At 39.6% G+C, this 23,611-nt stretch overlaps 1 protein-coding gene and 1 pseudogene across 2 annotated transcripts in view; one reads left to right on the forward strand and one right to left on the reverse strand.

Annotated features, from left to right (window-relative positions):
- PRKN (parkin RBR E3 ubiquitin protein ligase) overlaps positions 1 to 23,611 on the reverse strand; it is a 1,321,737-nt gene that overhangs the window by 876,612 nt on the left and 421,514 nt on the right. For both annotated transcript variants that reach the window (XM_077755151.1, XM_077755149.1), the window contains exon 3: positions 17,989 to 18,220. In XM_077755151.1, the coding sequence (XP_077611277.1) occupies positions 17,989 to 18,220 (232 nt within the window). The remainder of the gene's footprint in view (positions 1 to 17,988; positions 18,221 to 23,611) is intronic.
- Positions 12,743 to 13,166, forward strand: LOC144224191 (proteasome maturation protein pseudogene; annotated as a pseudogene).

Raw genomic sequence — 23,611 nt, forward strand, 5'->3', positions numbered from 1 at the left:
TCTGATTTTGGTATCATCTTCAATTATTATCTGGAACAATTCTGTACAGAAAAGTTTTCCTCAATCACTAAGGTTATTTGGTGATTTTGAAACAGAATTCTCACAGAAGTTTGAGAAATCATTATTGTTTTTCTCTTAATTATCACCTAAGTTTTAGTGTTCTAGTTATTTCCAATGCTTTTCAATACATTTGATTTTTTTAAATAACATGACTGTAAAAAATTGTTTTCAATACTGTTTTTTATCTTGGAAAATCCATCCCATCTTTGGATAATACATCTTTGTTAGCCCATGTGTCCTTCACACAGTCCATCCATCTTGGACAACCTGCACAAGCTATTGAAACAGATAGCACTATAAAGTATCTAGTGTTCATCTTGCATATTTTCTGTCTCAGGTCTAAATCTGCCATTCTCCAAGGATTCTTGGTTCCTTATAGTGGAATATAATGTCAAGAGACCAAACTTTGAGTGGCCATAAACTTACTATTAATTTATAGGCTTGGAGGAGTGATATAGATGCTCAACCTGTAAAGGAGTTGATGGGGGAGGGGAGGAGGGTGATAGGCTGAGATAGGAAACGCCAACTACAGAAGGTCCCAACATTGGTTGCTCATCAAAATCACCTGTGAAACCACCAAAATATAGATTCCCAGTGTTTTCCAAGATGTGTTGAATCCAGTGTTCAAAGGTGAGCCCCAAGTAATTTAAAACACACTCAGGAAATGTAATTACTCCAGGGGCCACTAACAGAGGTGCTAAGTTATAGTTTCCAAGCAATCACATTTCCAAGACTGTGTCCTAGAGTATTTCAGGGACGTTAGGAGTTGAATCATTTTTTATCTTTATCACTACTTTTTTTCTTATCTTACAAGGTAATATAGTATCATTATAGAAAGTTATAATAAAACAAGTTTCAAAATAAAAAATAATAAAAATAACTCATAATCCTATTGCAAGAAAAAAAAACACTATCAACTCTTGTATCTGTATTTTTATCTTTTTTCTATATTATATATGCACACATGAAACATATTTAGTTGTCTATTTTTTAGACTAAGTTCATACACCACTCAGTGTTCTGGAATCTATTTTTTTCATACAGCATTTTTCTATGCCATTAAATATTATTCTCCAACATCACCTTCAATGGTTATGGAGTACGCCATTTTATTGGGCTGTCAAACATTTATTTATGCAGTTCTTATGGCTGGAATTCTAGATAGTTTTCATTTATTTTTTGCCAATGTAAACAAAAAATGCTATGTTTGAATATCTTTATGGATAATTCCTTGTATACATCCTTAGCATGATTTTATAATAAACTCTGAAAAGTAGAATTGCTAAGCCAAAAGGTAGACATGTCTTTTCTTCCTGTGTAGTGTAAAGTTCTAAAATAATTTCCTAACAATTTGAGGGGCCCCTGGGTGGCTCAGTCAGTTAAGCATCCGACTTCGACTCAGGTCATGATCTCACAGTTTGTGGGTTCGAGCCCCACATGGGGCTCTGTGCTGACAGCTAGCTCAGAGCCTGGAACCTGTTTAAGATTTTGTGTTTCCCTCTCTCTCCCTGACCCTCCCTTGCTCACACTGTCTTTCTCTCTTTCTCTCTCAGAAATAAATAAAAAACATTAAAAAAATTTTTTTAAGAATTTCCTAACAATTTGAGGTAAAAGAAAAGTCTATGACATCTGAAAAGAACTACAATAGAAGCAAGGGTGGGTGAAGGGGGAGGGAAACTTGTTATCGGACTTTTTTAAGTATTGTCATTAAGTTGAATGTTAAGGTATGGGAAAAGGAAGCAACGTGCAGGATATTGTGATTGAAAGATGGTAGCACTCAATGACGTCATGGCAACCTTGTGCTGGGCAAAGTGCAACATTTGTGTGTATGTTTGTGAGGTGGAGAATTTGGGAATGAGATTTAACTATATATATAGAGAGAGAATTTGGAAGTCTGAGTATCTTGCAATATTGATTACAATGATTAAGCTATCTGGTTGTATCTGACAGGACTGGACCCTGCTTCAGGAATTTAGAACCATAAGAGACTCAAATACCGAGAAAAAACTGAGGTTTGATGGGAGGGTGGGGGAGAGGGGAAAATGGGTTATGGGCATTGAGGAAGGCACTTGTTGGGATGAACACTGGGTGTTGGATGTAAGCGATGAACCACGAAAATCTACCCCAAAAAACCAAGAGCACATTCTACACACTGTATGTTAGCCAAATTGACAGTAAATTATATTTTAAAAAAAGAACCACTAAAATGAATGTATTACACTTCCCAATCTCAAAGGGCCATCGAAGGATGAATGAATATATGTTTTTATCACCTAATACATATTTATTAAGCATCTACTATGTTCCAGGCACTGTGTTGGGTACTGCAGACATCCCAGAATGAGATGAAATCCTGTCCCATGTCACTTCCCCATGGGGCTTGTACAGCCTGTAGGAGCCACCCTGGTGCTCACAGGCCTATCGTATGCAGCAAACCTCTCAAATTAACTGTGTTAACAGAGAAAACTTGCTCTTTTTCATACAAACAAGAAAAATTACTTGCCATGAAGCCCATAAGGATAATATTCCTATGGAAATAATTTAAAGGGGTACTGGGGAAAATAATAAGTCTGAAAGATTCTGGATTGCTCTGCTGATGAAAGAGAACACAAGGCTCTAATCTGTTTCTCTGTAATAAGTAACAAGCGACATGTTTACTGCATATAAAACCATACAGGAGCCCCAAATTACTAGTCTTCCTATCGCTGAAGATGTGCTATATTTTATTGAGATATAATATTTCTTATGGACATAAAGAGAGTGGATTACACAAAGAACTTAAAGCTATGGTTCTATTTTACCAGAATAAGTGACACATCTAAAATATGGCAAGTACACTAGCAGTATTAATTAACATGAAAAATACTCAGTAATAGATATAATCTTTGTCATCTTCATGAAAGAAAATCCTACATGGTCAATTTGAAGTATGTGGTCTCACCACCTATGGAAAAATTCGAATTCCTACTCCTCTTGGTCTATCTTTCCCCAAGATTGTATTGATTTTTCAAATGTACGAAACACCACCAAAATCTCATTGATATCACCAAGGAAGAGTAAATGCAGTAAAAGATATCATCAAATGATTCAATGATTTTTTTTTATAGAGATGACTTCATAGCCATAAGCTAGAACTCATAGAGCTCTGGCTGGCTCTTTATCATCATAACGATTATACTGGCATCAGAAACCCATACAACAAGCAGCTTTTATATACAATTGCCAGGCACAAGTATCACTCACCGAAGCTGGGTCTTTACATTCTTTGGGACTCTAAAGAAATTGCACGGCAAACAGCAGCAATCTGTGAAGACTGGCACATCATCCTTGCCTAAGCCATCCCTCTAGATTACAATGTTTGCCTTCATTGATCAGCAGGTTAGTGAAATGTCCTCTCTTTGGAAGGCAGGACATCATGAAGATGTGCACACAACTTTTTCTTGCAGTTATGTAAGGGTGGGGACTTTCAGACCCATAGAAAGATCCATTCATTGGATTCGTGTAAACATCTAAAAAGAGCTAACAGCAGCACTTGTTACCAGCATGCTGTTCTGTAAAATGACTCTAGTCTGAAAACATGCACCCTGGTGATCAAATCTGAATCTGTGTGTGCCATTCTCTACCTCACGGAAACATAATCTCTGTCTGCACTGCTAAGTTTAACAGTAACCTGTCGTGTTGTTGTTGTTTTTTTTAATTTTTTTATTTTATTTTTGAGAAAAAGAAAGAGACAGAGCATGAGCACAGAACCCCACATGGGCCTCAAACCCAGGACCTGCGAGATCCTGACCTGAGCTGAAGTCGGACGCTTAACTGACTGAGCCCCCCATGCACCCAACAGTCACCTGTTCTTAAACTGCTCTTGTCAGTCACCTATTGACAGGGACAGATTGATAAGGTCCTCTGTGGTCCACTTCTGTGATGAGTCCCCGGCTAGTCTGCTCCTTCAAATTACTGGATGCAGCCAGAGGATGCTCTGAGCAAGTCCCAACAGAAAAAAGAAAGAAACAACTTCTTTTTTTTTTTTTTTGGCCTTATTGAAACTTACTTCCTTTTTTTTTTTTTTTTTTTGGCAATTTAAAACTTCCAAGTGGTTCCCAATGACTAAACGTAGATCATGAATACTAAAAGATTAATCCTATTTTCTGATGAAATACTCTCAAAGTAGTACATCACCTAACAGAATATGAGAAAAGATAAACAAAACCTACAACAACAACAACAACAACAACTCATAAAACTCATGGGGATGTAGCTCCTGTTTTTCTCTGATTCAAATCAGGAAGCTCTGAATCTATAAACCTGGACTGATTTTAGAGCCCAGGCCCAACATCAGGGCTGTTGATCATGTGCGCTGCAGAGAGAAAGGATAACAAAAACAGCCAATGATTCATCCACATTTTGTATATGCCAAGACCTGTTCTAAGCACTGGTCACAACGTAGATGGAATAAATGATGTGAGGTAGGTAATTTCATTATCCATGTATTATAAATGAGGAAAGGCCCAGCACCTTAAGAAAACCAGTGCCTCTCAAACTTTCATGTGCACTCTTTGCCTGAGGACCTTTTTTAAGAAAACACAGTTTGTGATTCAGTAGGTCTGGGATGGAGCCGACGCTCTGCATTCCTGACAAAGTCCTGAGTGATGATGCTATCGCTGGTCTACCGACCACAATTAGAGCAGCAGAAGGTTCACTCTCCAAGGTCACAGAATCAGTAAGAAGCAGAGCTGGGATGTAGCTCAGTCAGCCTGGCTCCTGAGCCCATGTTCATTGCCATTAAGCCTGGCGTCCGTGTCACAGACATGTCACATGCAGGGCTAATATCGCCCAAGGATTACAACAAATAAATGCCTGCCACCTTTTCCTATGGCACTTTCCAGCAATAAAAATATTTATTAGGTGCCTACCATGTAACAGGCACAGTGGGAAACACTTGGAATATAAAAACCATTCCCTGGCTCAAGGGATTTTTATTTAATCCACTAGACAAACAACTGACCATTTGATTCCCTTCTAATTACAATTCCACTGGTTGAATATCCTGGTTAGTTTAATTATCATACACAGAGAAGACAGTGCATTAACCTGCAAAGAATCAGAGTACAATAGCACCTTCTAACACCAAAGGTAGTCCATTTAATTCCATCTCTGGGGACTGAAGAAGAAATTTTTAGATTATTACCAAGCTTCATCAGTATCATTTGGGTGATTAATTATAGCTCAATAGATTTAGAAGGGATTGGAGTTTGGGGGGCACCAGGTGGCTCGGTTGGTTGAGTGTTTGAGTTCAGCTGAGGTCATGATCTCACTGTTTGCGAGTTCAAGCTCCAGATCGGGCTCTATGCTAACAGCTCAGAACCTGGAGCCTGCTTTGGATTCTGTGTCTCCCTCTCTGCCCCTCCTCCACTTGTGTTCTCTCCCTCTCTCTCTCCCTCCCTGTCTCTCAAAAATAAACACTAAAAAAAATATTTAAAGATAAAAAGGTGTAGGAGTTTGGGCCTGATTCTACAGAATTACCTAGAAAAAAAAATTAAAAAACTAAGTCCTCATAGCTTTTCTTTTTTTTATAATGAGGGTTTCAATTTCTGTTATAAAATGGACATTTTTCTAATTCCTATTTTCATTACAGGGTGGAACAAAGATTCTTGAATTATGTGTAAAATCTCTTGGAAGCTACCGTTCATACAAAATAACACCTTCAATAAAACATTCACAGAATTTCCATTAGTCTTTATTTATTCAGAACAAATTTAGAAACTTTTAAAAGAGTTTATTATAGGCAGCCAATTCCCACCACTTAATTTGTAATTTTTCTCTTTATCTTCCTTCTAACAAATCAAGAAAATGGAATCTAGCAGCTTGCCCGCATTTTTGGCACAGTCTGCATTAATTAGAACACTCCAACGATTCCCAAGACGGACCTCACTGCCTATAAATATCCTGCCTTGGCTCCCACTCTCCTGTCAACTGCAAATCTTCCCATCTTGGCCCAGTGTCCTCCGAAGGACCTCAGAGCTCAAAGAGTAAAAAATGTAAATGCTTTACTTTGTGGGAATTAGGCCCGCAGGAGACGGATGCCCACGCTACCCACGGCGGGGCCGTTAGAGCATGCAGTCCCATCAGCCCCATTTAGTCCAGGGTGCAACTTCTCCTTTCCCTTTTTAATCAAAATATTCCTCTGCAGAGGTGGCTTCAGAAAAATCAAAATGTCTGAGGTCCTAGCGGGCACCCCTGTCATCTCCCACCACTACTCGCTGTAGTTCATTTTTAACTGCTTGTGTTTTAACAACAATCACAAAGGACACAACACTTCTAACAGAGTCATATGTCAGTCTGTACCAGAAGCACGGGGTGGAAAGGCCAGCCTTGGTTTGTCTTCCCATTTCCAGCAGGGAGCCTGCTCTGAACTCAACCAGTGAGTTATGGATGGAGTGAACTGCTCATTCATGTGGCTCTGGGCTTTCCCTCCCGGATTCTCTGTCACACAGAGAAGGACATGCTGATGCTCCATCCGGCTCTACTTGACTACCCAGCTCTTCTCCTTTTCCAAGTACTTAAGAAAGAAAATACAAGACGTGGAGTGACTTTCTTAAACACCAAAAGGCAAGAGAGATGTGACAAAAAGGTTATCGTAGTCATTTGGGTCACCGAAGGTTTTGGTGTCCTGAGCTCTGTAGAGAGCAGGAGCTCACCCCCGACCCCCAACCACCTTTCCAATGTCAGTCATCAATCCTCTGAACCTGTTGTAGAATCCAGCCATGTTTATTACTGTTTGCACACACTGTACGAGTGTGACCGACCCCTCACCACCTCCTCCAAAGCCCCCACCCTCTGCAAGTCACAGGGAAGTCCTTCCCGACTCTCAGAGACCATCCTCCAAAGCACCATACTGCTTTGATTTGCCTTTTTTTTTTTTTCTAGAACTCACTCCACTTAAATTGTATAGGTACATCTCCTAAACTGTGAGATACTTGACGGTCTGGGTCTTCTTATTAACCCCCGTATCTCCTGTCGCTGGTTTATTATACAAAGGAAGCTCTCCAAAGTTCTGACACACGCTACAACATGGATGGGCCCTGGAGACATCATGCTAAGTGAAGTGAGCTAAAAAGACAGCTACTATATGGCTTCACTCATATGAGGTATCTAGTGTAGTCAAATTCATAAGACATAGAAGGAACAAAGTTGCTAGAGGCTGTGGGGAGGAGGGATTGGGGAGTTGTTCACGGATGTGTAGGGTTTTGGTTCTGTGATACGGGAAAGTTCTAGAGATGGGTGACACAATAATGTAACTATCCTTAACTCTACTGAACTGAACACTTAGGAATGATTAAGATGTCTCCTGTGTTCTTTACTACATGAGCATAATAAAAAGGAAGTACTCAGAAGGTGGACTGATACCAAATGCAGGAACTGACCGCTCTGTGTGGAGGGCTCAGTTATCCTTAACCACCCCTCTACCAAGTTGTGGCTGCCTCAGGGTTACAAGTATTGCCTCTACTCTGCATAGCCCATGGCATACTGCAGCCTGCTCTCCACACACAATTATTAACCATTTTACCCACCATGTGTGACAAATGGGTTACAGAGTTTTATGGGCTGTATTTTACATGTTGAATAATACTTAATGGCCATATGACAATATATGCACCACCATCCAAGTTCCAGGCAATGGAAGTACAAAGTGTATGAGACTTACTTGCATCTGATGAGCACACCCTCAAAGTGGTGAGCAAAATCATGACACATAATTACACGACAGTAGATATAAAGCACAATCAACAGGAAGCAACAACTCATTCTGCTTCTGGAACAGTGTTCAGACTTCTTGGAAAGGAATATAGGACTATCCTCCCCCCACACACCTCAAAAGCCCACCCAAAAATATATCACCCTGGCAAAATTCCCGCGACTGTGCAATATAATTTTCCATGTTTTCACTTATAATATTGAAAGAGCATATTATAGCAAAAATGTCTATGTTGGAGAAAAAAATGAGTTCTTGGCAAAATCGTAATGTATTTTTTATAATTTTACAGGATAGCAACTTTAAGTTCTCTCGTATGACTGCCAACATTTTGTTGTTTCAGGGAAGGTTTACACAAGGGGCTCTCCTTAAAGCTGTCCAATGTACCAAGAAATTCACACCCTCGGGCTTAAAGTCATTAGCATGTCTTATACACATTTTCAAGTACTTCAGATTTGATTTGGGATCAAATGAGAATTAAGTCTGAAGTTTATCACTGTATTTCATTAGTAGGCCTCCATGACTGATTTGTATTTGGCAGATGCTAACTAATTTATAATCCCGTAAATAATTTTCATCTTGTACTGCATTCAACCACTGGCAAAAAATAAAAAAATAAAATGCTGATAAGAATATATTCTCTGATAATCATGATGTATCTACAATGAGCACCAAGAGCTCAAGCCTTAAAAGCAATTTCATTTGTTTTTTAATAGACATTATTACTTAGAGTGGTTTTAGATTGACAGCGAAACGGAGCAAAAAGTAGAGCTCCCATAGACCCCTTTCCCCAATGCAAACACAAAACTTGCTTCATTACCAATACTCCACAGCAGAGTAGCACCTTTGTTTTAATAGTGACCCTACCCTGACACACCATTATCACTCAAAATCCACAGTTCACACCAGGGCTCCTTCTTGATGTTGTATATTCTATGGGTTTTGACAAATATATAAGGACATACAATCACCATTATAGTATTATATAGAGTAGTTTCTCTGTCCTAAAAAATCCTGTGTTCTAACCATCCATCCTTCCCTCTCCCCAATCCCTGACAATCTGTATACATACAGATTTTCACTGTATCTATAGCTTTCCAGAATGTCATATGTAGGCTTCTCAGATGGGCTTCTTTTATTGGTATTATGCACTTAAATTTTCTCCATGTCTTTACATGGCTTGATAGCTCATTTCTTTTTTGCCCTGAATATTACTTTATTTTTGGATGGACCACAGTTAATCTGTTCACCTATGGAATGATTATGGTTGCTTCCATGTTTGGGCAGTTATAAATAAAGCTGCTATAAAAATCTGTGTGCAGTTCATTGCATAGACATATATTTTCGACTCAGTTGGGCAAATAGCAAGTTTGAGCTGCTATGTCATATGGTAAGAGTGTGTTTAATTTTGTAAGAAACTGCCTTCAAAAGTGGCCATGCCATTTCATTTCCACTGGCAATGAATTACAGTCATGTTGCTCTATTTCCTCATCAGAATTTGGTGTTCTCAGAGTTTTGGATTTGGGCTATTCTAATGAGTGTGTAATGGTATCTCATTGTTTCAAACTGCAATTTCCTAATGACATATGATATTGAATATCTCTTCTTATGCTTCTTTGCCATCTATATAAATTCTTTGGTGAGGTGTCTGTTGATGTCTTTTGCATATTTTTTTAATTGGTTTGTTCATTTTATTGTTGGGTTTTAAGAATTCTCTGAATACTTTGGATAACAGTCCATCAAATGTGACTTTTGCAAATATTTTCTCCCAATCTGTGGCTTGTCTTATTCTCTTGACATTGTCTTTCACAGAGGAGAAATTATTCATTTTAATGAAGTTCAGCTTATTATTTATTTAGTTCAAAGATCATGCCTTTAGTGCTGTATCTAAAAAGTCATCTCTATATTCAAGTTCATCAAGGTTTTCCCCCATGCTATATTCCAGGATTTTTATAGTTTTATGTTTTACATTTAGGTCTAAGATCCATTTTGAGATAATTTTTGTAAAAAGTTTAAGATCTGTGTCTAGATTTTTTTTTCAAGACATGGGTGTCTGTTATTCCAGCATCATTTGTTTACAAGATTCTCTGTTCTCCCTCATATTGCCTTTTCTCATTTCTTAAAGATCGGCTGACCATATTTCTGTGGGTCTGTGTCTAGGATTTCTATTTTATTCCATTGATCTATTTGTCTATTCTCCCACCAATACTATACTCTCTTGATTATTGTAGCTTTATAGTATGTTATACATTGGGTAGAATCCATCCTCTGACTGTTCTTCTTCAATATTGTGTTGGCTATTCTGGCCTCTCCATATAAATTTTAGAATCAGTTTATCAATATCCACAAAATAACTTGCTGGCATTTTGATTGGAATTGTGTAGATCAAGTTGGGAAGATAACCTCTTGGCAAAAGGGAGTCTTCTTTCCCTTGACTGTGAAATGTCTCTGTATTTTTTAGTTCTCTGATTTCCTTCAAAAGAGTTGTGTGATTTTCTTAATTATAGGTCCAATACATATTTTGTTAGGTTTATATCTAAGTGTTTCATTTTGAGGGGTGCTAATGTAAATGTTACTGCATTTTTAATTTCAAATTCCACTTGTCTGTTGATGGTCTGTAGGAAAGCAATCAAGTTTTGCATTTTAATTTTGTATCCTACAACCTTGATATTAGTTCCAGGAGGTGTCTGTTTGTTTGATTCTTTCAGACTTTCTACATAGACAATCATGTCATCTGTAAACAAAGACAGTTTTATGTCTTCTTCCCAAATGGTATACCTTTTATTTCCTTTTCTTGTCTTAGTTTATAGCTAGAACTTCCAGTACAATGTTAAAGAGGATTGGTGAAGGCCACTTATATTTAAGCTTTTTTTTTTTTTATATTTGTCTATCTCTAATTTTTTTGTATAAAATGTCTTTGAGTTTTATTCCAGTAATTCATTCCAGCATGTAATGTTTCATCAAAAGTCATTTCTTTCATTTAGTAAGAAGATCTATGCTTATTTTACAGTAAAATGCTCTTTATTAATGAAATGCTTTCTTAGTAAGCTGAAGCAAAAAGACTTGAAAGAACTGGATAAGATTAACAAGTGTTTTATTTTTAAAACTAGAAAAAAAGGAGGTGTGCCTGGGTGGCTCAGTCAGGTAAGCATCTGGCTCTTGACATTGGCTCAGGTCATGATTTTGTGGTTTCTGAGTTTGATCCCTGCATCAGGCTCTGCATTGACACTGCAGACCCTGCTTTGGATTCTCCTTCTGCCCCTCTTCTTCCCTCTTTCTCTCTCTCTCCCTCTCTTTCTCTCAAAAGCAAAAAAATCAAAACCTTAAAAAAATAAAAACATAGTATACCATGTGATATAAGAATTGAGTTTTAAAATTTGACTATTTGAAGGACGCCTGGGTAGCTCAATTGGTTGAGCGTCCAATCTTCATTTTGGCTTAGGTCATAAACTTGTGGTTTGTGATATCAGACCCAGAGCTGGGCTCTGCCCTAATAGCATAGAGATTCTCCCTCTCTTCCTCTTCCCCTCCCTGACTCATGCTCTCTCCCTCTCTCTATCTCCCTCTCTCTCTAAAATTAAAAGAAAAGTAATAACTGTACCTCAAAAATATGTAACAAAATATAAAATTTGGCTACTTGACTAAAATTAACAATTTGACATGATTCTTCAAAATGTCGTATTGTGACTTTCTACTGTCTATACCTGGAGGAAATGCAGAAACTCATTCTTTCCTCCTGAGATCTATATTTTGAGGAGTACAGGCTACTGGATACTTCAAACACAAGCTTTGGAGTAAGACAACCCTTGGTCAAATCTTGCCTTGTCTGAATCCGTTCTTCGAATAGTCTGATGCTATTAACTCTCTACAATGAGGATAATGATATCGCCTACCTGGCAGGGCTTCTAAGGAATTAAACAAGACTTTCATGGGAAAAAAATGCTTAGTACAGTGCTGGGTTCACAGCAAGCACGCAGAGATGCTAACCATTATTATTACCATTAATTCCTGGTGTTGTTGGCGTTAGTGTATCTCTATGATTCACTAGCAGCCAATTCAAATGGCAGCCGATACAGCCCGTTCCTTAATTCAGATCACTCTCGTGCTCTGCTCAGAACCCTCCCAGTGGCTCCCTTCTCACCAGGGTAAAGTTTAAGGTCTACACTCTCTATGCAACTTGCCCCATCCTGACCCCCTTATGACTTCCCTGCTTCTTATTGTTTCCCATTCCTTCTGCCCCTGTCTCACTGGCTTCCTTGCATTCTACACCTTGGATCCACCCCGGCTCTCCTCCTGCCTGAGACCCCTCCACAGATGCTCTCCTGAGATATCTCTCCATCAGAAAGGCCTTCTTAGCATCTGGTACAAAAGAGCACCCCTTCCAACACTCTCTATTCCCTTTACTCCACTAAATTTTTCTCCTGAGGACATAGACTTACTAGTTCTTTGCTTCTTTGTTTGTTATCTGCTCCCCAAGTAGAATGAGATCCATCCAAGTAGGCATGTATTCTGTTTCTACTTCCTGCTATATCCCTGCACCTAGAATTATGCCTGGGATAGGGTGGAGATTCACTGACGTTTTGTTTATGTAGTTAATTAGCTGTATGACAAATATTAGAGAATATTCCTGTTTTTTCTCTAGGCCCAATAGTTTCATATTATCTGATTGTCAGGAAGTGATGAATGGCTCCTCATTAAGGAAAAAAAGACATAACATGAGAACTTAGTTCATGCATGGGTACCTTGGAGCTCAGAAGTAGCTTACTCAATGTTCTTAATCAAATGTTTATAAATTAATGTATTTTATACATTCACAATATTTGAAGCAATATAATTTCTTATTTAGGATATTGTTACTAGGGAAATGGAAGTGAACAGTGGGGCTGGCTGACAGTGACGGGGCTGAGAAGCTGTTCACTGAGCAAGCTGAAGATGAATGACATTGGACTTGGATCTCAGCTGAAGGATAGCATTCCAGTTACTGAACTCTCAGCAACTGGGCCTTTTGAAAGTCATGATGTTCTTCAAAAAAGTCTTCTTTGTGTGAAAAATGAATTTTTGCCTAGTCATCCTCTTGAATTATCAGAAAAAAAATTTCCAGCTCAACCGAGATAAAATGCATTTTTTCCACACTGAGAAACATCCAGGGTTTGTTTGCTCCACTCAGTTTACAAATGGAATTCAAGTGCAGCACACTCAATGTCTTCCATATCTTCCAAGATGAAACCTTTTACTGGATATATTGAGGGGTCATGGTGAGACTATTGTATTTGAAGATATTCTTAATGATCTGTCACAAAGTGAACTAATGGGAGAACCACACTTGATGGTGGAATACAAACTGGGTTTACTGTAAACTGTTGTGCTGTTCATCTTTTTACTATAGTTTGATGTACGCAACATTAAAGTACTGACACATGAGGATTCTTGCCTAAATAGTATCTGTGATCATTTGAAATGATTTGGGTCTTTGGTTTATTGCCATGTGACAATTGAAAGCACTAAAGGGAGATGTTTTTAAAACTCCCAATTTGGCACCTGGGTGGCTCAGTCAGTTGAGTGGTCAACGTCGGCTCAGGTCATGATCTCGCTCGTGGGCTCAAGCCCTGCATCAGGCTCTGTGCTGACAGCTCAGAGCCTGGAGCTGCTTCAGATTCTGTGTCTCCCTCTCTCTCTGCCGCTCCCCTGCTCATGCTCTGTCTCTCCCTCTCTCAAAATAAATAAACATTTAAAAAAGATTTTAAACTCCTAATTTATATGAAAACAGTAGTTTAAAAAATTGTTGCTAATAAGTATTTTAAAACTGTGTACAGGTCTACAATGCAACCTATTTTCTGGGGATTCTATAAGTCTAGTTTTGAAACCATTAACATTTGAGTCTGCAACCTTCAGAGTAATGTCTTTCAGAATAAACGTCTGTAATTGATTTTAGTGGCGACACTTCAAATTAAGTACAAAGCAAGGCATTTATGTTTTACCCTGTTTCAGTAAAGCTCATTAATATGCACAGGAATAATATTGGCTGTATTGATGCTACTTTAAAATTATAGCTATTCTTTGATTCGTTGAGGTTGAAAAGTATAAGTTTAAAGGTTTTGATTTTGGTCTGTTCCTTAAAGTGAAAAATTAAATATAGCAACCCAAATACGTTGATTGAAAAAAAGGATATTGTTACTCAAAGCACACCTGTTGGAATCACACTCTGAGCAGGGCCTGGGAATGCAGAGAAATGCAGATTCTCAGCTTTCATGGCACGCCGACTGGGCTGGTACAGCCCTCACGGGACTCTGCTGAGCGCTACGGCTTGGGACCCACTCTTCTAAGGGACACTTAGATGATTCATTTGAGTTCTTTGACTCAATATAAACCACAAACTCTTATAAACCACAATATAACACGTCCTAGATTCTAAGTACATATCAAGTTATTGGTTATTACTGTAGAGCATGACATTGTCTCTCATATTAACCCATTATCTTTTGCCATCTTTAAATACTGAGAAAGACCTTCCAGGGTTTCCAGAAGTTCTGATTTGTTTCAGCTACTTGTGTGGCTATGGCTCAGCCATTCACCCTTTAAAGACCCCCTGAGTTCAGCCAGCACCCAAGTCCTTCCTTGTCTAATTTGAACACCCTAGAAACAAGATGAAAGTTGGCTTATTTCTTTTACACTTCTTTCTTTGAGACAGAGCTTTTCAGACATGTTGTAACCAGGGGTTTTCTTTTCCCAAAATGAAACATGCTGTAGACAGGTTACATGTTGAACAGGTAAATGACAGACTGTGCTGGCTGCCACGGGTTGGCTTGGTTTGTCCACTGTCCTCCCCCGACCTGCCTCCTTCCTCCCGCCTAGTTGAGGACATGAGGCAGGACCCACAGTTGTGAGGTGGGAAACCTCCGCTCTCATGCATAGTTTTTCCAAGTGTGGTCAGCCCAGGACTTCTGGGCCTCTCTCCCACCCACCTGAATTAGAATTAGTTCTAGAATAGCACGGAGTGAGCATCCACAGGTGACTCTTCGACACACTAGTGTGAATCATTGTTCTAGAAACTCTAAACTGTCTTTTTTAATAAAGAAAAATAATCATGTATGCAAAAGGTTTGCCCACAGTTGATCCAAAGAATCCCAATCAAGGGACTGCATTCAGTTGGATGTTGAAATTACCAAGATATTTTAAGAAGTGAAGTCAAATAATTTTAAATAAAGCATGAATTCTAAAAGTTAAACATACAGAAATTATGATGGATGCCTTAATACATTTACAATTTTAAATAATTTAGTAAACATTTGTCATCAGTCTTCTAGGAGATATTGGGGGAAACTATAATGAAACTAGATGGATGCCCTGTCCTCAATGAGAAGGAGTATATGCTGAGAACCTGTATATAATTGAAAATAGTAGACGGTATAAGAGTTCTGAAAGGGAGATGATTCTTCCCAGGTCTGAGGGTGAAGGAATGGCTCTTTGTAGTTCAATTTTAAGTTTAACACAGAGTTAAGTCTTAAAGTTGACCTGGGATAACCCATCTCTCCTTTCCCTATCCTTTCCAGATTCTATAACACTAGCACATTTCCCTCACACAACATGCAGAGTTCCAGAAGAGCTCATCCCTGGTCTGGGGCGGGGGCAGGAGGAGGGGAGAAGCACATAAGGAAGCCATCCCTGCCATTTACCTGGTGCACCAGCAAATGGTACCATGGCCAGTCGCCAGCCCTGCAAAACACACCCACCTAACAGGCCACCAGTCAGCAGGCCAATGAGAACAAGACGATCAAAGAGAGGTCAAATGTAACTGGTGAGGTCCATGTGGGAGTATAACTAAGCAGTCTCATCATGGAGCGTACAATAATCTGAAGCCTCCAGATCGGGTGGTTGGCATTTACCATACTGCACTCATTAATAAGAGCTTATTTAATCTCTTGTTTGGGTTGAAAGAATTACACATTTCAATTAAAAATATGAAGTGGATATTAAACATTTAGCAGAATTTTCCGAGAGCCTAATGGTATCTCAATCCCTACGGTAAAAGAATATTTTCTTAACTAAAAGGATTATGGTCTACAAAGACATCAACTGAAGGTGACAATAATTCCAAATTTAATCATCATTAAATGAAACCGAAGAAGGCTAAAGGCAATTTTATAAAAAAAGAAACAAGATTTGTTTTTAGCCTTCAGGTGAATACCATTGACAAGATGGTAGAGTCAGATACATTAAGCTGATTGAAATGTGTGAATAAGTACAAAGGATAATTATTCTACTAATATTATTAAAGTACAGATGATAAATATAAAGGTTTGATCTTACTCCAAAGAACATGATCTTTTTAACATTTGAAAAAATTATTTTTGAAAATCATATTCAAGAACTAGTTCCTATCTTTACTAACATAATGAATCCAATTTGTTGACCCATAAATAAATATTTCAAAGGTAAATAAATATAGTTTATTTATATTTAATGTAAATTTTAATTCTCAAACATATCCTGTTTGGCCAAAATATATTATTTGGTTACCCTACTAAACAATAGATGCAATTGTTTGGGGCCTTATGATTTGAAATTTTGTATCAACTGTATTTTACTGAACATTCTTTGCAACTTACAACCCATGAGAAGAATACAGTGTCGATTATTTATCCATCCTATTTAAAGACATCTATGTCATTTCTTTTTTTTTTTTAAGTTTTTCGAATTTTTTTATTTTGAGAGACAGAGAGCATACACATGTGGGCTCATGCATGAACAGGGTAGGGGCAGAGAGAGAGGGAAGAATTCTAAGCAGGCTCTGCACTTAGATCATGACCTGAGCCAAAACCAAGAGTCCACACTTAAGCGACTGAGCCACCCAGGCACCCCCAGCTATGTCATTTCTAGTTTTTCACAAACTCCAATGGTCCCATGATGGTCATCTATATGGATGTCTCCTCATATACTCTGAGTTTCAGAAAATGCATATCTGGAATTCCATTAATTATTGTGAAGCTGTGAATTGCTCTCTATGATGGCTGAATTGATTAACATTCTTACCATCATGTACAAAAGCACTTTCTGCGCTATATCCTAACCAGTGCTTGGTATCACCAAGCTTTTAAATAGTGGCTCATCAGATAGGCTACAGCCATACAATATTGTTGTAACATTAATTTCTCCACTCACTAATGAGATCTTGAAAATATTTCCATGTTAATTGATCATTATTTTCTCTTCAATGTTATTTCATCTACTACTTTGGTTCTTTCTGTTTTTGTACCCATCACACTAATCAATATTATTTTTCATATCCATGAAAATCGATGATTTTCTAAACTTTATTAAATTTTACTGAGTGAAATCAGCAGGAGATATTTTAGGCCTCTACTTTGCTACTTCCCAAACTCTCTGACACTGGGAAATCCCCAACAGCCTCGGACTGCCTTTGTCCTCACTCACTGTATGTGGGACAGAAAGGCACATATACCTTATAAAACCATGGCTATCATTTTGGGTATTCTGTCACACATAGTCAGAAATAATCCTGATATACCTTTGACTATTTAGATTGGAAAACAGAGGATGAGGGAGACACATTAATATTGTCAAAATAACAAAGAAATCACCATCCTTGCTAAATGAAAACATTTTTGAAATGGGTTGTAACAGAGACAGAAGGAAAAACCTTTCACACAAAAGGTGTTATTGACATTATAATGGGTTGCCTTGGTGCCTGAAAATGACTAAAATTGCCTCTACACTTCTCTTTCTGCTTTTTAAAATTTCTCTCCATCATCACAAACATGATAAACCAAAATGTATTTTAGGCAAATAAGAAATAGAAAAGGAAGGCAAATTTGAGAAGGATATACAGGCGCCTTCATCATGGATTCTGATCCAAGTACAATACATCACATTTCCACCCCACTCCTACTTTCTCAAAATAGATATAAATGAAATAAAATAAAATACTATTATCGTGGTCCTAACACCTCCTCCATCCCTCATCTTCATTCTCAATCTGAAAACCCTGTTTTATTGCATTTATTAAGTGTATTCATCTCAAATTTTATAGCCAAGGACTGTCCTTCTAATGATATCACCTTCCAGTAATCTAGAACTTACCATGAACACAGTGAACCTTCTCAGTGGAGACCTTCTATACAAAGTGCTCTACTAGCCACAGACCGAGTTTGCACAATTACCTGGCCTTCCAGTCGGTAGGGTCTCCTCGCGGTCATTGTTCAGGATCACAGCCAGACCCCCCGAGAGCGCAGGGAGGACCGAGCGGCTGAGGTCCACGCGCGTCAAGCTCTCGGGCTGTCTCCCCGCGCCCTCTGCAGCGTTCTGTGCGCCATCACTTTCTTCCCTTTCTTGGCCTTTTCTGCAGGGTCTCAGCACGACATGAACGATGCTCTGCTGATCCAGGTCACAGCTCTATGTGGGTGCGAGGCAGAAACAGACCAGAAAGCGCAAGCATTAAATGCCAAGTCAAGTTCACCTTGTCCTCCGACCCAGAGTACGCAAAAGAGTCTAAAATCGGTTTAGATTCAAGGCTGCACGCCGTCATGGAACTTAAGAAAAGAGCCGTGTGTGACTGATCACGTTAGACACACTTCCCAGTCAGCAGGGCGACGGCACTCACGCATGTGCGTGTTACACACGCAACACTGCGCTGGGGCCACAGACCGAAATGTGGGGATAAAGGAATAGGGTGATAGAAAACTAGGGTAATATTCAAAGTGACGGGAAATCTAGCAGGACAAATGTGAACCGCACTGCATACAGCAGCACAGTGTAAAGCAATATTCTTTTAAAATTGATTTACTGCAGACGTGATGTGTCCTCCCAATTATCAAATATAAACACTGGCATTCATCTCCATTTAAAAAAGCACAGAGAGTTGGTTATTGTCAATTACGGGGCATTTTTCTCTACAGTGTAAAATAACTGTGTTTATGGTAGATTCCACAGGCATCCTCATGCCACCAGCAAACACATCAGCACGGCAATGGGGAAGCAAGTGAAAAGCAGACCCAGGCCATCCCAGGAGTCATCCACCGTCCCTGCCAATTTCACAATTAACATCAGTGAACATTTGCAAAAACATTCTGTGTTGATATATTGATGTGTATGAATGGGAGACTTGAAAATTTAGTAGAATTAAAGTTAGAAGTCAGATAATTTGCTAGGACAAAAATAGACTACTTGAGGTCAAAGCCAGTTCCCAGAATACTGAGGGGAGGAGGCCCCTGGGTGGTTCAGTGGGTTAAACGACCAACTTTTGATTTTAGCTCAAGTCATGATCTCATGGTTCCTGAGTTCAAGCGCCTCATCTGGCTCTGCACGGACAGCACAAAGCCTGCTTGGGATTCTCTGTCTCCTTCTCTGTTTGGTCCTCCCCAGCTCTCTCTCTCTCTTTCTCTCTCAAAATAAACTTAAAAAAATAGAATAGCTACTGGATAGAAAGTCATTCATTTGTCTGCAGAGAAGGACCCCCAAATTTCAATATCCAGAAACTACCTGTTGTCACTTGCTCACCATAGCAATGTTCAAAGGATACTCCTGCAAACAGGGTGATACAAATAAGAATCAGAACTGCCCCCTTACCCCTCCCGTGCTCCACCATTGCACCAACAAATGGTTAAGAGTGACACCCACCATGTGTCTGCATTTCCTGCAGCCACACCATCGTGGACTCAGGAGGTCACCAGGATACCCTCGGGTCCTGAATCCCATTCCTACCTCTTCCCCATCTAGTGTCCTGGACCACTGTCATGGGGACACACTCACTCTCCCTGGCATCCGTCTTCACAGCTCTGTGTGTCAGGTCACTGGGTCATCAATCTCTGTCCCCTTAGCCTGCCCCGACCTGACTACCCCATTTCTGTCAAAGCACAGCCCTCCCCCATAGTATCCAGGCATCAGGCTCTCCCCGCCCTCCTACAGCTCTGATTATGCTCCTGTGTCTTCTAATGGCTTCAGTAGAATCACCACCTTGGGCACCTTCGCCCTAGCCTTACATCCAGCAAGGATTCAGGAATACCCTTCACATCTTCCGCTCTTTTACTTCCTAATTGTCACCTCCCCGCTTTAGTCCTTCATCACCATAGTAGCTCTGCAATTGCTCCCTGACCTCCTGTCTCTCCTTAGAATCCATGATATGCAAGTTTCTGCAGTGTGCGACATAAGCTTTTAAGAGGTCTCACTATCACCTGTTGAGAAGAATCTGACAGCTCATTATCATCTTCAGGTGTGTTTAGACTTTTCTCCTCTCTAGACCACCTGTCTGATGATTTTAGCTCCTTTCCCTCTCCCTTGCTGTATCCATGATAGATCAGGATTCCGGTCAGAGCTATTCACTCTCATCTCTCCTCCTCCTGTCCTTGAGTTGGGCTCAGTCACATGATTGGCTTTGGCCAACGTGATTGAACCAGGGCCTGGAAATGTACTGCACCACTGCTGGGGTCAGCCATAGAGTGCCCTTGGGGAGTTCCCACTCAAGGGCAGTGGTACCCACAGCTTGAGCACAGCCTCCCAGCTGGGTACAGGGTGGCCCCACAGGCCCCCAGCTGACCTGAAGGAGATGCTTATCAGTGTACGGCACTGAGATTTTGTGGCTGTTCATTAGGCAGTAACAGCTGACAGTATCTATTTTCCATTCTAATTGGACTAGCAGACATTCTATCACTATTCATCATGGCCGCCGTGCTCAGCCAGAACTCAAGGAACTGTACATGGCCTTTAGCCTGGGTTATTTCAAATAAACCCAACATCAAGAGCTGAGTTANGAGAAACAGCTGCGAATTACTATCCCAACATCCCTGAGGCTTTTATCCCTAGTGTGTTCTTTTCAGGGAGGTCCAAGAATTCAGTCGATAAAATTCCTCTGTCTTCATTCAGGACTTATGTGCTTCATGTGATCCTTTCAGATAAAAGTAATGCCATTCTTCCTCATCTGAATGCCAGAAATCTTTTCCTGCCACGTGCTTCTTACTGCAGTGGTCAGAGTTTGGGTAGTATTTGTGGTGTGTGTGTGTGTGTGTGTGTGTGTGTGTGTGTGATCTTCAGACTGAATTTAGACATTCTTGAGAACAGCAACTAGGTCATACTTCTATTTTTACTTAGCAGAATGCTTCACCCAACACTTTGAACCTAACAGATTTAGAAAATATGCCTGTGAATGGACAAGGTGAGGGATGGGCTGGGAAAAAAGAATGAATGAACAAATATAAATAGTCATAAGCTCAATACCTAAAGTGCTCCCTGGGGAACCAGAAGGCTGTGGAAGAAAGAACATGGAATTTAAAGCGAAAGAGATGTAATTTATTAGCTGTATAATTTTTGGCAAATTACTTTTCCTCCCTAAGCACTAGTTTCTACATCTGTTGTTGGCAGTAATATCACCGACTTCAAAGACTACTCTGAAGATTGAAGGAAACAGAAGAACAGACCCCAATGCACAGCAGTAAGTCAATACATGGTTGTTAGTATTGGTATCACCATTTAGGAGTTTTGAAAACTAAACAGGATTGGTCCCTTATCATGCACATCGATAAAGCATCCAAATCCTATTAGGCTGTGCCACCTACAAAGTCCAACTTGGAAAATGGACACAGAAGGTAGAATAAGCAGATGCTATAGATGTAGCAGATGCATAGATGCCAGACAATCACTCCGGCAGCATTCCAGCTTCCTGTGAACTAGAAACTGATTAAAATAGATATACATATACATATAGATATCACTACATATCTGCATATATATGTATAGATATTGCTATATGCTCAGATGTCATAAAACATATGAAAAACCTCAGTAAATTCTCAGAGGCTGCTAAAATTTGACAAATATGGAAAAAATCCAAATACTGAGATTTTCCTTTCAAATCCAGATTTTTCAAATGCTCAGAGCAGAGCTGGAAAGGGGATAGGAAGATCCCGAGCAGATTTCAGTAGTTACGGTGATATGTATAGAACATACTTCCCTCAGTCTCCATCCATGGCTCTGAGATCATTAATTGCTTAATTCTTTGACTTCTCATAAAAAAATAGCGTGGACCTCAGAAAGCGATCCCTTTGCCAGATGGTGTGACTGGACGTCACAATGGTAATAGTTCAAAGCCCCATTAATAACACATTCAAGCAATGATAGATTGGATAAAATGTAGTGGTCAAGCCTCTAAAGCCCAAAGTAATATTTAATTCTCGCGGTATACAAAACTTTCCTCAACTTCGGGAGGTAAAGATTTTCAGTGGGAAGATAGCAAGAGTTCTCCAACAGGGCTTTAAACTTCCTCAGGTCAAAAACAATGTCTGCTTTTTCTTCGTTTCCTCAATAAATAGAATATGGCCTCACAAGCAGGAAACACATTACATTTGTGTTTTGTTATAACTTATTAATTCAACAAGTAAGGTGACATAGGTTGTTTAGTGTCAATGAACCAAGTAGCCAGTTTGTCCCACTGGGCTTCCTCTTATGTCGTCAAATGGAGCTGTGGGACCACCAGGGACTGAGGCATCTGTATCTTGGACACTCTGTCTACAAGACCTTTGATTTTGAGATACCCTAGTATTAATAAAACATCTATTTTTTTCACAACCAATGACCAACTCTCACCCATTTGGCCATTATTCAACAATATCCAAGGAATAGGTGTATTTTTCCTTTTCCTAAAAGGAGTCTCTTTGCTGACATGTAGTTAGGATTCAAATATTTGAAAGTCTTGTAATCCCCTTAGAACACTGGAAGTAAGCAAAATTTGTAAAACCTGCTGATGATTTTCAAAATATTCTTAACCTTTGAGACCCTGTAAAAACAAGTAACGTTATTCTAATAAGTAAATTCCTGGGGATTGAAAAATTATTGGACTGTTTCCCAAACACTTAAAGGTTAGACAGACAACCTCTAAAATAATTAATAATGAGATTCAAAAAGTCAGTAATGTCACATTATTAACAAAGTGCTTTCATCTTCTATAGCAATAACAATTATATTAAAAAAAGTAAAATAAGTACATGATATTTTTGAGCTCTAGCCTCCAGACTGCATTACAAAGTTTTTGATGCAGTAGGTTGTTTGATGTTCCCAGAGTCCTTGGAGGGAGGAGCTGTTACCATCCCCAAGTGTGTTTTTGGAAAGCCAGATCTGTGGCCGGCACAAATAGAGCTCTTTATTTTACTGGCTGTTCAATTCAATCACACCAGACAGAAGATGAAAGGGAGGCACAGGTTCATGTTCAGTGTTACCCAGCTCCAAAATGCGAAGCCAAGGGAGAAACCCAGGGTGAGGACTCGCCATTATCTTTCTCTGACTCCCCCAAGCTCCACAGTGTGGCCGCTGAGAAGGGGGCCGTGTGCAGGGCAGACAGAGCAAGATGAGAGCACAGGGGCCATCGTGAAGAACAGCATTTGGAAGCTGCATGGACAAGCTCCAGGGACAAAGGAATGATCGGGAGGAAAGCCAGACAGACACTCAGAAGCCTAGAAGACAGTCCATTGGAACTGAGTCAATGGAGGAAGCAAAACATAGTGTGGGCAGAGGTGATTAAAAACAAACAAGATAACAGAGTAATGATGAAAATAAGAACCAGCGCCAGTTACACAGGAATCTATCAAAGCAGGTAAAGATCTGGAGCGAAGGCAGCCCAGCAATAGGGCTAAGCCCTGGAAGGCCAGTACCAGTATGCAACTCGCTGCTCCTCGGGGTCCCAAGCCCCCAAGAAGACAGCACTGACCATTCTGTATTGGACTTACTTTGCTATGTGTTGCTCTCCGTTACCAAGCAGTGCCATCCTCAAGAAAAGATACTGCATCTCTCTAAAGCTGA

This window comes from Crocuta crocuta, unplaced genomic scaffold (genome assembly GCF_008692635.1).
Source record: "Crocuta crocuta isolate KB4526 unplaced genomic scaffold, BGI_CrCroc_1.0 scaffold11, whole genome shotgun sequence".
NCBI classification, from domain to species: Eukaryota; Metazoa; Chordata; class Mammalia; order Carnivora; family Hyaenidae; genus Crocuta; species Crocuta crocuta.